Source organism: Semicossyphus pulcher, unplaced genomic scaffold (genome assembly GCF_022749685.1).
Source record: "Semicossyphus pulcher isolate SPU_LCO1_2020_fin unplaced genomic scaffold, fSemPul1.0.p SCAF_25, whole genome shotgun sequence".
NCBI lineage: Eukaryota > Metazoa > Chordata > Actinopteri > Labriformes > Labridae > Semicossyphus > Semicossyphus pulcher.
Genome location: NW_027211699.1, coordinates 3855212 through 3868062, shown reverse-complemented (window position 1 = coordinate 3868062; position 12851 = coordinate 3855212). Strand labels below are relative to the sequence as shown.

Below are 12851 nucleotides of genomic sequence, written 5' to 3'. Positions count from 1 at the left end.
AGCAAAGGTGGCTTCTGTTTTTTGGAAGATGTGCAACTACTGACTAAATAAAAATATATGTCTAATAGAAAGAACTTTATAAATCCTGAAGGAAATTATAGTGCCAGATAGCTTCAAATAAATATAGTACAAGTAAGAGAAATACAAAAAACAACTCAAATATCAGTGAAAAATAAAATATGTATGGGTTAATGCAAAAGAGACAGTGCCTAAAGTTGTGGAGTAGTGGAGGAAGTATCATTTACCTATGCAAAAGTAGTGGACCATCTATAAAAGTCACTGCATTGAATATGTTACTGAAGTTGAATTATGCACAAGTTATTATTATAAGAATTAGGTTTTCATTGCATGCAAAAAATGTAAATCATGAGGAAAATTCCTTTGACTCTAAAGCAGAAAATGTGAGCGTAATCAACTTACTGTTCAGAGAAATGCCCAACCGAATTTATTTACAACTTTAGCTCATATTTTCTTCTGCAACTGATTTAAAAGGAACTGCGAGCATGACAAGTCAATCATTTCAAAATAAAAGACCATACGATAACTTCATTAGTCACAAAAGTAGTAGTAGTAACACTTAAAAAAGCCAACAATTGTTTAATTAAAATAAGTTGTTTCACTCACCTCGGACAACCGGAGCCTCCTCTGGCCGTCGGCCGGGGCACCTGTGGAGATGTTCCCCTGAATCTGGGGCTCCTCCTCAGTGTGCTGGTCCGTTTCAAATGCGGTGACAGCCGCCGACATCTTACCGCCACCGCTGTTGATACTGAAGCCAACCGGCGACCGTTACCTCGGAGGACGTTGATGTGTTAGAACAGTGGTTTTCAAAGTGGGGGGCGCTAGGGGGGCCTCAGAATATAGGAGAAAAAAAAATGCAAAAAACAACAACAAAATTATTATTTTTTTAATATATGTTTTTTTTAATAACCATTTGTCCTGAACCTAACAACACGTAAACTGCCGTAATCTCGGATTCTCAAATTCAGCAATACAGAAAAATGGCCATGATTGCCCGAAATGCGTCCTCTGTCTGGAGACCCTCTCAAACGAGTGTTTAAAGCCTTCGAAACTTCAGCGTCACTTGATGCAAAAACATCCGGCAGAGGCCGATAAAACAGTAGACTTCTTCAAACGTAAAGAAGAGCATTTGGTCAGGCAATCTGCTGCATTCACACAGCAAGCTACCATGCCGAGCGGGCCCTGAAGGCATCATTTTTAGCCTCATACCACATTGCTCGTGCTAAAAAACCTCACACAATTGGAGAGGATTTGATTCTACCAGCTACCAAAGACATTGTCCGAGAATTGCTTGGTGAGGATGCTGCCAAAAAAATCGACGCTGTCCCACTCTCTGTTGTCTGTGGGTTTGGGGGTCCCCGGCCAGAAGCTAATGCTGTTTGGGGGGCCTTGGCATGGAAAAGTTTGGGAACCCCTGTGTTAGAATGTAGTCATGTTTAAAGACAAATAGCAACTTCAGCGGGACCAGTGTAGTCAAAACAAACGGATATAACGGTTAAACATGTAAAGTTTAACATCGAATTCACTGTAAACTTGTTGATACTTTAGGCTATTTATAAATGAAACCTGGCAAAAGGCACTCCCAACTTATTTACTTTCATGTGAATTTATACAATAAAACTGTCAAACATAGAAATACTACCACCTACTACTAGCTGTAATACTTTTAAGTGATCTTTTAAAAGGGGAATAATTTTTTTTGCCAGATAAGAGCAACTTCCTGTCCTCTTGCATACTAGTAAGTTCACAGTTTCCAGCAAAATGACTTAAATAAGTTAAGAAAGGGGCGAGTAATCTAATTTAAAATAATTAAACCTCCAGTACATTGCTACGGAAGCCCTTAGCGGACATGCCTCCATACCGTTTTCCCGTGATAACGCGTTATATCTGGTCATTTTCTCGTTATCTCGACATTATCTCATGACAACAGGATTATTTTCCGGCGATCTAGAAAAACAAACCAACAGGCTGATCACTGCGATACTACATGCTGCCATTGCCATCACTTATGAGCTAAGTTAAACCTGTCTCTATGTTCGTTTTGTGCTTTTACAACTACGAGTTATGATCATCTGACGTTATGGTGGCGGCGTGTCGTTAACTCGTAATAAGGAGAAAAATTAGTCCAGATCTCGAGAAAACGACCAGAAATAACTCGTTATCACGGGAGAACGGAGTAAATATAATGTATGGATGCATGTCCGCTAAGGGATTTTGGTTTATCATGATCAAGCACACAACTTATGTTCAAAATAAGATTTTATTGATAATAAAAACAAGCAAGCAAAATTTCTGGTGCCATTCTTCATAATTACATTCAAGTATAAAATCACATTTCTTATAGTACACATGCATTTCCCTTAATATCCTTGATATTGATTACATCCAATGCAGTTGCAACACCAAAGAAAACTTGAGCAAACCCAACCCCGAATGGTTCTTTAGCAATAAGTTAACCAAAATAATGTACGGTTATCCATATACTGACTCTTTAAACATAAGAAAAAATACAGCATATGATATAGTGTAGCCGTTTTCCCTCCAACCACATAACATAAAGCGGTTTGGAAAAGACGACATGTCTTAAGGCCCATTTTTAGCACTGTGTTGATTTGGCATCAGTTTTAATTTAGTGACCATTTTAGAGAAGGAGAAAAAGTAGCAAGGAAGAACGATGACTTGATTTTCTCACAAATCAAATAGTGTCTTATAATTTCATTTGAACTAAATGCAGTCACTGGCATGTGATTATGAAAAGTTTACTGGAATGCAGAGTGAGGGGTCACCCTCGAGCCAGTCTGGATCTTATTACAAATAAACCAATTACATGGCACTAAGGGTACAATGAACGAAAAAGGAAAAAAGAAAACAGCATCACAAAATAATTAGGGTAGAAATTAATTCCACACACATAAATATTGATAATGTTTCCCTTTAAACTGCATAGTCAGACGTCCGAAGCCAAAGAGAGCTCGGCTGATAAATATCTGTCTTTACAGTCAATGTTCAGGCTGTGGTTCGCTTTTAACTGCAGCTGAACATAGCTAGGATAAACTGTGGAGTACAGCAAGTGGATACACAACACAACTGCTTCAGTGTATCAGTATTTCACAGCGTCTCTTGCACAGATGGATGAACAATATTTACCAGACGTATGGAGCCTAAGGTGACTGTTTTTTCAGTAAGTCTTTGTAATCAAAGTTGAATTTGTGCACGACGTGCTTCTCTGGGTAGATGTTTAAAGAGGATGGAAAACTTTTAATAGGGAAACTACAGTATTTGTATTGCTATTTTTACCCATTAATGACTAAGTGGTACAAACAGTTTGCATCAGCTGTGTCACAGGCTCTAACGGCTGCAACTTAACGTTGGGGGCAAATGTGCCCAATCAATTTACGTCCATTTAAAGTGCTTGTTTTTACCACTGACAGATTCAATGACTAAATATCACATAAAGGATCGCTACGAAGATAGACCTTTTTCTCAATGAGTAAGATCTTTTACCATTTTTTTTTTACCTGAAACAACCTTTAAAACGTTCTTTTTAAAGCCACCCGACTCTCCATTTTAGCTGGCAGAACACAGGAGTTTCTGGGCTTCTGCTTCCTGAATTAGTTTGTTGGTGTTATTGTGTGCCTTATAAATATTGCGTTGGATCTGAACTAACCTTTTAAAACACTAATATCACACAATTATACAAATAAACCAACATATTGAAGCGGGGTTAGATTAGCATGTAATGCGAGCTAAAATTCATGTTTTCGTCAATGGAGTTTGGTGTGTTTAAGGAGAGAAATGTAATGGCTGTTTCTGGTAAAGAAAAAGGATCTTACCTTAATAAATCGGTCTATTCATGTTGGGATCCCTTCTATAATGTTGTTAGACACTAAGAATAACCATCAGAGCCTGTGAGCCATTATGGCCTGTTTCACTGCTGCAGGCTGCAGAAGTCTACTCGAGCAATTCCCAAGGTTTCTGTCATTTACAGCCAAAAATATGTTAAAAAAAATAGTTCCCAGGTTTTAAAATACCGGAATTTCCTTCAAAGTCATGGCGGCAGCCTCAGTGACAACAAGCTGTTGGGGATTTGTCTTTAAATGTAAAGCTGATTCACACAAAATGAGTATCTCTTTGTACAGGCACCAGCAGTGGGATCTCATTACCCTCTTTAGGGCTTGAATCAAAAGTGATTTTTGTTTGATAAGTAAATCTCTACCCACGAGGCCTACATCTGGTTGAGGTATAATTTTATATGTTTGTGCACAAAGTAATGGGAACATGGCAGGGATAAACCGAAAGGAGGTACAACTTGAGTGCACACAGTACCGTACATACCTTTTGATTTAAATGTAAAGATTTAGATTTCCAGGCGTCTAACAGTCCCATGGTTCAGTAAAGGTCACAGTGTCAGGCTGTGATACCTTCATCATCATCATCATCGTCCAGGCTTGAGTTTTCCAGCTGTGGAGAGCTAAACATCTCCAGCTGCGCCCTCCTCATCCTCCTCTTCCTCACCAGTCTCGCATCAGATGCTGTCATAGTCCGATTCCCGCCTGCTGGATTCAGCCTGCGCCTCGGCCATAAAGAAGGTCATGGAGCCCAGGAAACCCGACACGACCAGGATGAGCAGCTGCCAGTGCAGCAGCAGGTAGTTACTGTAGAAGAAGGCCAGAGCGGCCATGATGGACTAAAGGGAAAAAACACGTTACAATATATTTGAAGGTGAAAGAAAGGATCACTTAACTATAAACTCCAAATATCTGCCTACACGTGTTCTTTGAAGTTACCATCACAGTGACCTGGGTCTCACCTGTATGAACTTGAAGACAGCGAAAGCGGGGGCGCTGTTGTCGCGGAACGTGAAGCCGATGATGCTCAGCAGCTGAGTGTTGAAGCAGCTGTCACCCAGACCGAGCAGGAAGCTGCAGAACATCGCCAGAGGGACACTACACAGAGACACAAAAGCATTATAATATGGATAACACACAAGTCCTATGAACTGGGCATACACAGGTTAACTGTAGGGTGCTATGATGAAGTTACTAGAGGACAAATTTGAGCTGTCTCCCAATGCAGGGGCTGCATCCGTCAAAGGGCGTATTTGAAGGCAGATTGCGCCACAGCGGCTCATCGAAGGCTGTCCTGTTTCGAAGGCTCCTTCAGATGCGGCCGACAAATGCGTCCTCCTTTTCCCGGGCCACGAACGATCCATCAGGTGCATCTTTGCGGCCCACAGTATCCTAAGATTGATTGCGCACCAATTCAAACAAGATGGCGGACTCTTAAACGGCCGAGGAATACACTTTTAAATGTCAAAGTTTTTGGCTTCAACTCAATCGTATACGACGTTAGTTATGATAGCTAGTTAGCCCGCTAGCTACCTGTTGCTAGGCGACAGGAGCCGTGTTTGGTGACGCAAGGTTAAGGACGAGAGCAGCTGGTGACACAAACAGGATATCCTCCGTAGACCGGACTGTTTCATTTCAGTTCGGCCTCAGCGTTCTACGTAGGCGACGAACGACCCGTCCTCCGTAGGCCGCGTCCTTTGAAGGATGCATCCCCCCTAATTGAGACGCAGCGCTGGCGTCTCCTGATTTAAAGATGGCTGACTGGAATGGCAAACAATGGCCATAATTTGGCAGCCATATTGGATGATGGTCCCAAGGATATCAGTAGATATCAGGGCTGTTAACTGTGCGTGCTTACATTTACAGTTTCCCTTTACTGCTGCTCTGTGAACATGACTTAGGTTAGAGATTGTGTCATTGCCTGCACTTTATTCCAAATTAATTCTATAGTTTCTGTATTGGTTAAACTAGTAATAACTACTTAATAAATACTGGTCTGAAAGGAGCCCTTTTTATTCTGCTTCTGAGCTCCTCACTGTGGTCTTCCTACCTGGGTGTGATGTAGGCCTGCAGCTCTGTTCCTGCCTCTGGGGCCAGAGGAGCGTCGCTGGCAATGTTAAGAAAAATCAGGTAAAAGGCAATGAAGTGAGTGATGAGCCCGAGCAGCACCACGGGGTTCCTTCCAAACCGGTTGCACTTGTTCAGCATCCCAAACACGCCCCCTCCTGGCCAGACAGAGGCAGAGAGAAGAAGGAAGTTAAATAAGTTGCTGCCTCATTTCCTGCTTTTATGTGACAGACATCGCAAAAGGAGGTGGCAAACAGCAGAGAAGACTCACCTAAGATCTCGCCCATGCCGATAAAGATGCCAGAGATGCCAATCAAACTCTTAGCGTCTTGGCCAAACCGATTCATGGCTCCTATACACGTCCCGTACACCCCGCTGTAAAAAGTGAGCTCCAGGCCTGACACAGCAGAGAGACTCTTTAGTGACTTCCTCCACAAACATTTCAGTTTGACCTTCACACATCTTCCTCTCATTTCACCCACCTGTGTATCCTATTGAGATGCTCAGGAGCAGCATCTCCTTGGTGACAAACATTTTACATGCTCTGACTGCGAAAAAAAAAGAAGGTGGACGTTAACACACAATGAGACAGCACTGTTACTCAATAAATGTACCAACTTTTTTTTTTTTTTAAAAACATCGCCCTATTTTTACTTTGAGATCAAAATGACAAATCAAATGAAAGAGTATTTTCCTTCAGCTGACAGCCATGAAACGGGCTGTAATGGGGGAAACAGAGCTGTCACATCGCTCTCTTCAAAGCCACCAGACTCCATTCACAGAAACAGTATTTTTACCCTGCAGAACAGGAAGTTGCTGGTCTATCGCTGCCTTGATCTGTTAGTTTTATAATGTAGTTTGGTGTGTTACACAACTTTTGTGTGGGATGCAAATAGGTCTAAAACCCCAAAGTCACACAGTACCAAAAACGAACCTGTCGTTCTAAATGAAGCTCTGTAGGGATCCTTTCTTTAACGTTGTCAGACACTAACAGGCTGCCATTACAGCCCGTCATGTGGCTGCTGGCTAACAGAGGTGTAAAGAGTACTGAAATATTCTACTCAAGTAGAAGTACTGCTACTTGACTGAAATTGTTACTTTTCCACCCAGCTGATTTTTATAATAAACTCATTTTCCCAAGGTTACCGTACACATGCATCCTATGCAGATGTGATAAAATTAAACCTGGGCCCTTTTTTTTTAACATGTTTTGGTGTCAAAATGACGAGAGATGGACCTTTTGTTAAAGAGTAAGATCCTTTGTTTAACCAGAAACAACAATTATATAGCCCTCTTTCATAGCCACCAGACTCCATTGACAAAAACAGTATTTTTACCTTGCAGAACACGGGACATACTGATTGTCTACCGCTGCCTCGATTGGTTAGTTTGATGCGATGCATGTGATTGGTGTTTGGTCCAAGTTAGTTTTCTTTCTAGCTCGCAATAACCAAGGATAAACATTATGCTCAGTAATGGATGGATGTACAAATATACTGAATTTCTTTACTTCTCTTCGCCCATTCTGCATTCCTACAACACCCAGCATGCATTGCGCCCCTCCCTCTGAAAGGAACGGCCCAGCGAGAGACGCTGGAGTGAAATACTACTGTTTTCTCTGCAGGCAACGGCTCAGAGCGGTATAGAATCCGAAATACGATGGGAATATACCGGTGGATCGTCTAAAAATCAGGTCTGCAGTCTACATTTCAAACCTGACGATTTTGAATGAGATATGACATCGGAGGCGGCGTCCTAGATTGAGGAAGTGTAGTTTAGCGAGCTCCCTGGCCTCCGCCAGATGACGAGTTTAACATAGTCTGGTGGAGGTTTTCCAGGGCCCACTGGAGAAGCAGATAGCGTCCCATAATGAGATTAGCTCCCCATAATAGCACTGAGGTTGAAAACCAGGGAACTGGCCCTTTAAGTAAAAGTAAAATTACTGACTTTGAAAAAGTACAAGTACAAAATAAGCTACTCAATTATAAGTAACGTGAGGACTTGTGATTCGTTACTCCCACCTCTGCTGGCTGAAGCAATCTACTGGAGCAATTCAAAAACTTTTGTTCCCTGCTAGTCATTTAGACCCTTAAATATGTAAAAGGAATGTACAAGATATACTCTATGTTTAAATATCCCTTTTAAAGAGCTCGTGAAGTGAAGGTCATGTCTTAAACTTACCAAAAGCGTCCAGAGCTTGTGCCCCGAGGCCTGGGTGCGGCGAGCTGCAAAGAGTGGAAGGAAAGTTGTTAAAGACATGATGATAAAAGTGCATGGATGTTTTAGTCTAAAAGCACTCGACCTTTCACAGGCTTGTCATTTCAGCCACAAATGATACCTCAGTGGAACTAAACACAGTGACCATTAACAGGACAAATTGCACACCCCATGTAGCTAATATTATTCAACACAGACTTCAAGTTGTGGGAAACTGAACTCATCACACCCTCCAGCAGAGCAGCAAAACGGATATTGAGCCTGTGCACTGTGTCCCATCAAGGGCTTAAAGGGTGATTCCACTGTTTTTAAACCCTATTTTCTACATTTGGGGTCTAAATGACTTATAGGTACAAAGACTGGAATGTAAACCTTGAGGACATACGCATGACATGAAAAGTAGGTGACCTAAAAGTGCTTGTTTTTGCCACTTGTCTTGTTTTTTTGGAGCCGAGAGACAGACATTACTCCCCTCTCTTAAAAGTCACCAGACTCCATTGACAAAAACAGTAATTTAACATAGCAGAATACGGGAGTCACTGGTGAATCGCTGCCTCCATTTCTTTGTATGGAAAGTCAGCTGGGGCTCAGAGGTACAGCAGGTCGTCCTTTAATCTAAAGATCGGTGGTTCAGTCGGAACGTCGAAGTATTGAACCTCAAATTGCTTTTAATATGTGTGATTAGATTAGCTGCTAATGTTGCCTTGCATGGCACTTATTAAGTGAGTGAATGTGCTTTGAATGGAACACCACAAAAGGTGCTATAGTAGAAGTATAATATTATGGAACTAGTGTTTTAAATGGTTCATTATATAACACAAAAAAAAATGACTGATAAAGGCAGCGGTAGACCAGAACCTCCTATGTTCGACCAGGTAAAATTTGTGTTTTTTTCCATGGAGTCTGGTGGCTTTGAAAAGAGCGATGAAACTGCTGTTTATGTTTAAAAAACAAACGTGTTTTACATTTGTAGTTTTAAGTTGCAATATTAATCATGTCACTCACTTCCTGCTTTTCTTCTATTTTTAATAACTTGTTTGCACATTTAAAACCTTTCCAGGAAAACAAATTGTGTTCCCTTGGAAAGTTTGAGAAATCGTGTCATTTCCCAGGATTCTTCCGTGACCCTTTAGTAACACGCAGTGACAGATTTCTATGTTTTCCAGGACTGTCGGGATTCCTCACCTCGCTGTTGAGTTGCTCTCTATGGATTCCGCCTGCAGCAGCGACTCCGACACCTCAGAGGGAGCCGGTTCAGGGTCCGGCCTCCGGATCAGAAAGAAGAGGAAGCAACCCACCAGACTGATCACCGTGAGAGAGATGAACACCGTCTGGCGGTCCTTGTCTGAGACACAACACATGAGTCACACTGTATGAGAAGTCGGCATGGGGACTGAACTCTGGGAATAGAAATAAACATGTGAGGCAGACATTTTATTAAACGCAGCTTGCTTCTTACCTGTTATGTGGACGTGTCCATGCCAGGCACAGTATATGTAGAGATTTCCAAAGAATAAGCTGCAGAGAAAACATTTTGTGTTCAAAACCTCCCAAAACAACACAGCGATCTGTAATTTCACTCCATAAAAAAAGGCAATAGACTTACCTGAACTGCAGCAGCGCCCAAAATATGCCACTATTTCTTCCTATAGTATTATCAGTAGAGTTGATTGCAAGCACATTTCCCTGAGCCGTCCACAAGACTAAAACACAGAGAGGAGAAAGATCAGAAAATATAAACATGGAGACGATTTAAAGATATGTAGAAGTGGTCCTTAGATAAAGTCTCCTCACCTGCTGCTCCTATTCCAACAAGCACAGACGCTGTGTAGAAGCTCCATGTGTACGGGTAAATGAACATAGCAATGTAGCCGCTGAAAAAACAACATTAAGACACATAAGAAATGTGAATTTGCATGAAACATAGAAGGCAACACGTGTCTTAGTTTGTGTGGGTTTACCTGTACAAAAGCCCGCTAAAAAACATCGATAGCTGCGGGCCGATGACAGTCACCACTGACGGGGCGATCAGGTTGGAAGCAGAGAAAACGCCATAGATGATGGCCATGCTGCAAGTGACACATGGCAGAACAGTTAACAGACTACAGAGGCCATGGAGAACTTTCTCCCTGTGTCTTTCAAAGATTTTCCAGTATTTTTAAACCTGGGCCCTATTCTTTACATATTTTAGGTCTAAATGACTAATAGATACATAAATTTGCCATTTTTCAACCTCAGTCCTATCATGCTATTATGGGGAGCTAATGCCATTATGGGAGAAAAAAAATACAATTTGGCTCTGTGCCTTTGGAGGATGCTATACGCTTCTCCAATGGGCCCCGTAAAACCTCCGCCAGACTGCGTAAGCCAGGGAGCTTGCGAAACGATACTTCCTCACTCTAGGACGCCCGCCTCAGATGTCATGTCTCGTTCAAAATCGTCAGGTTTGAAATGTAGACTGCAGACCTGAAGATTTTTTAGACGATCCACCGGTATATTCTTATTGTATTTCGGTTTCTATACCGCTTTGAGCCATTGCCTGCCGCGTAACGGTAGTATTTCACTCCGGTGTCTCTTGCTGGGTCGTTTCTTTCAGAGGGAGGGGCGCAATGCTCGCTGGGTGTTGTAGTAATGTAGAATGGGGGAAACCGCAAACTTTCTCCAAAGCTTTGCCGCCAATTTCAAATATTATTTCTTCTATCGATTACAGAGAACACCAGCTTTGACCGACAGTGGCTTTTCCAGGGGCGAATTGCTCCTTTAAGTGTCCCGACTTGCTTCCGCTGGCAGCAACAAAACAGGCTGTAACAGCTGCAACATAATCCATAGGGGCAATTGCACCCGATCAAAGTACTGCCACTTAAAGTGCCTGTTTGTTACTGAAATTTGGAGCAATACAAAACTTTTTGTATCCATCAGTTATTTAGACCTGAAATATATACATAGATAGATATATTTATAGATATAAAAAAACAATAATAAAACAAAATACCAGGATTTAAAAACACAGTATTCCACTTTGTCTGACTGTTGCAAACTCAAAGCAAACTTTGTTCCCTTAAATAGTTTACCCAAGATTTAATAATCCTTCAAGGTTTTGTGAGGACGACACATTTAATTAAAGACTGCTGTCTGCCAAGACATTGTGTACTGAGGCCTTATTTAAAAAGCAAAACATAGTCTAAGTATATGTGGCTGTAAGAAAGCCAGAGCTTTACCTTGTGTATCCGCTCCCATGGAACTCTGTGCTGTTGAAGCTCTTGATAACTGTTTGCTGTAAAGATGAAGTGAAGGGGCTGTTATCAGACTGACTGATTATCTGATCTGAAGTTATTTGGGATCAATCTGGAATGTGCATCAGAAAGTCTTGTGAACCTACCTCTATATTGCCACATGTTTGAAAAGCAGTGAACATGAACATAAAGCCGAAGCCTAGGATAATGATGTTCAACAGCTTTTTCCCCTCTGGACTCATTTTGAAGGGTATTTGTTAATTTCTTGAGGAAGTGAATCGAAGAAGAAATGCGAGAGGAACAGCACATCTGATAACAGAAGAAGAGAAGCAGACATCAGTAGAGCGTGAGACATTTAAGCAACATAAATGCACTCACACCAACACATTTAAACAATTATTATTTTTCAACCAAACTTCATTCAAAAATGTGTTATTTTATCATGAATACAGTAGCATAAGACGACTCTGGCATGTCATCATCATTTCTAGACACTATTGTTTTGACAGTGCATACTTATAATTTCGGCATACAAGAGATCCATATCATCTTTGTTTCTATAAAATAATAGCTTTTACAACAGTGTCCCACTGTTTCGCAGTCTCGATGTGTTTTGTTGGAAATCAATCCAGATTGCCTTAAAATAAGCTTTATTTAGTTAATGAATTGTGTGGTGAATTATTAAATGGGAAATTTAGGTTACAATAAAAGCTAAATGTATGTTGTATATCTCATTATAGCTAAAAGGGCAATTATTGACATATTTCTTTAAAGGCGGGGTTGTCTGTGATCATTTCGTAAACAATGGGATAAGGATCGCCTGATTGCAAGAGAAAGAGGTCTCTAAGTATATGTAAAGTTAATCTCAAAACAACAACTAAGTTAGGGTTGACACAGCAAACTACTTACCAACAATGCTGACGCTGTTTAGCTAACCTCTGGCTGCTCCTCTTTGTGCGGCTCAGAGTGTTATTGGTGACATGGCTCTTTGCGGCGCCTCCGGTATCCTCAGAAACTCATATTCTCCATGTAGTTCCTAAACTAACTGTAACATAAAGCTTTCCGTCGTGTCAAACTGATTCTCTGGATTACTCTCACAGCACCGGTAACCCGTACTTGCTCCAAAGTGGAAATTGCTGTCATGTGAATAAAATCAGCTGACCGTAGAGCTGTGACTGTGCTTGTAGCATTAAACCGTCGATTTACAAATACTGAACGCGGAGGAAATTCACTAACAGCAACGTGCTTACACCTATCCAGTCTTTTTTTGTTTGTTCGTGGAATAAAGATTCTACTTCCGGGCACTAGTTTAGTAATTACACTTCTTTCAAATACAGGCGAAAAGCTAAATGATTTGTATCCACATTTAATACCGTTTGAATAATCCCGTATAAATACCAATGCGTGTATTGTTTTAAAAAGACGCAGTATTTTTGCTACTTTTGAGCTAAAGCTACAGCTAGCAATC

The 12851-nt window shown here is 41.2% G+C and overlaps 1 protein-coding gene across 1 annotated transcript; it reads right to left on the bottom strand.

Annotated features, from left to right (window-relative positions):
* Positions 1-3992: 3992 nt before the first annotated feature.
* Positions 3993-12759, bottom strand: mfsd11 (major facilitator superfamily domain containing 11). Its single transcript, XM_069675993.1, has 14 exons — positions 12293-12759; positions 11530-11692; positions 11369-11424; positions 10112-10219; positions 9945-10024; positions 9757-9853; positions 9610-9668; positions 9336-9495; positions 8115-8158; positions 6416-6481; positions 6205-6330; positions 5917-6091; positions 4829-4964; positions 3993-4705 (listed from the first exon to the last, which is right to left on the bottom strand). Exons 2-14 carry the CDS (start codon positions 11623-11625, stop codon positions 4544-4546), a joined length of 1365 nt encoding a protein of 454 aa, XP_069532094.1. The 5' UTR covers positions 11626-11692; positions 12293-12759; the 3' UTR covers positions 3993-4543.
* Between the last annotated feature and the right edge of the window lie 92 nt (positions 12760-12851).

What these genes read in the sequence shown, in the direction of transcription:
- mfsd11 (XM_069675993.1), bottom strand. Translation starts at nt 11,625, where the DNA reads ATGAGTCCAGAGGGGAAAAAGCTGTTGAACATCATTATCCTAGGCTTC. An exon ending in TGTTGGAATAGGAGCAGCAG is followed by an intron (nt 9,854 to 9,944) that starts GTGAGGAGACTT and finishes TCTGTGTTTTAG; the next exon opens with TCTTGTGGACGGCTCAGGGA. An exon ending in CATCTCAATAGGATACACAG is followed by an intron (nt 6,331 to 6,415) that starts GTGGGTGAAATG and finishes CTGCTGTGTCAG; the next exon opens with GCCTGGAGCTCACTTTTTAC.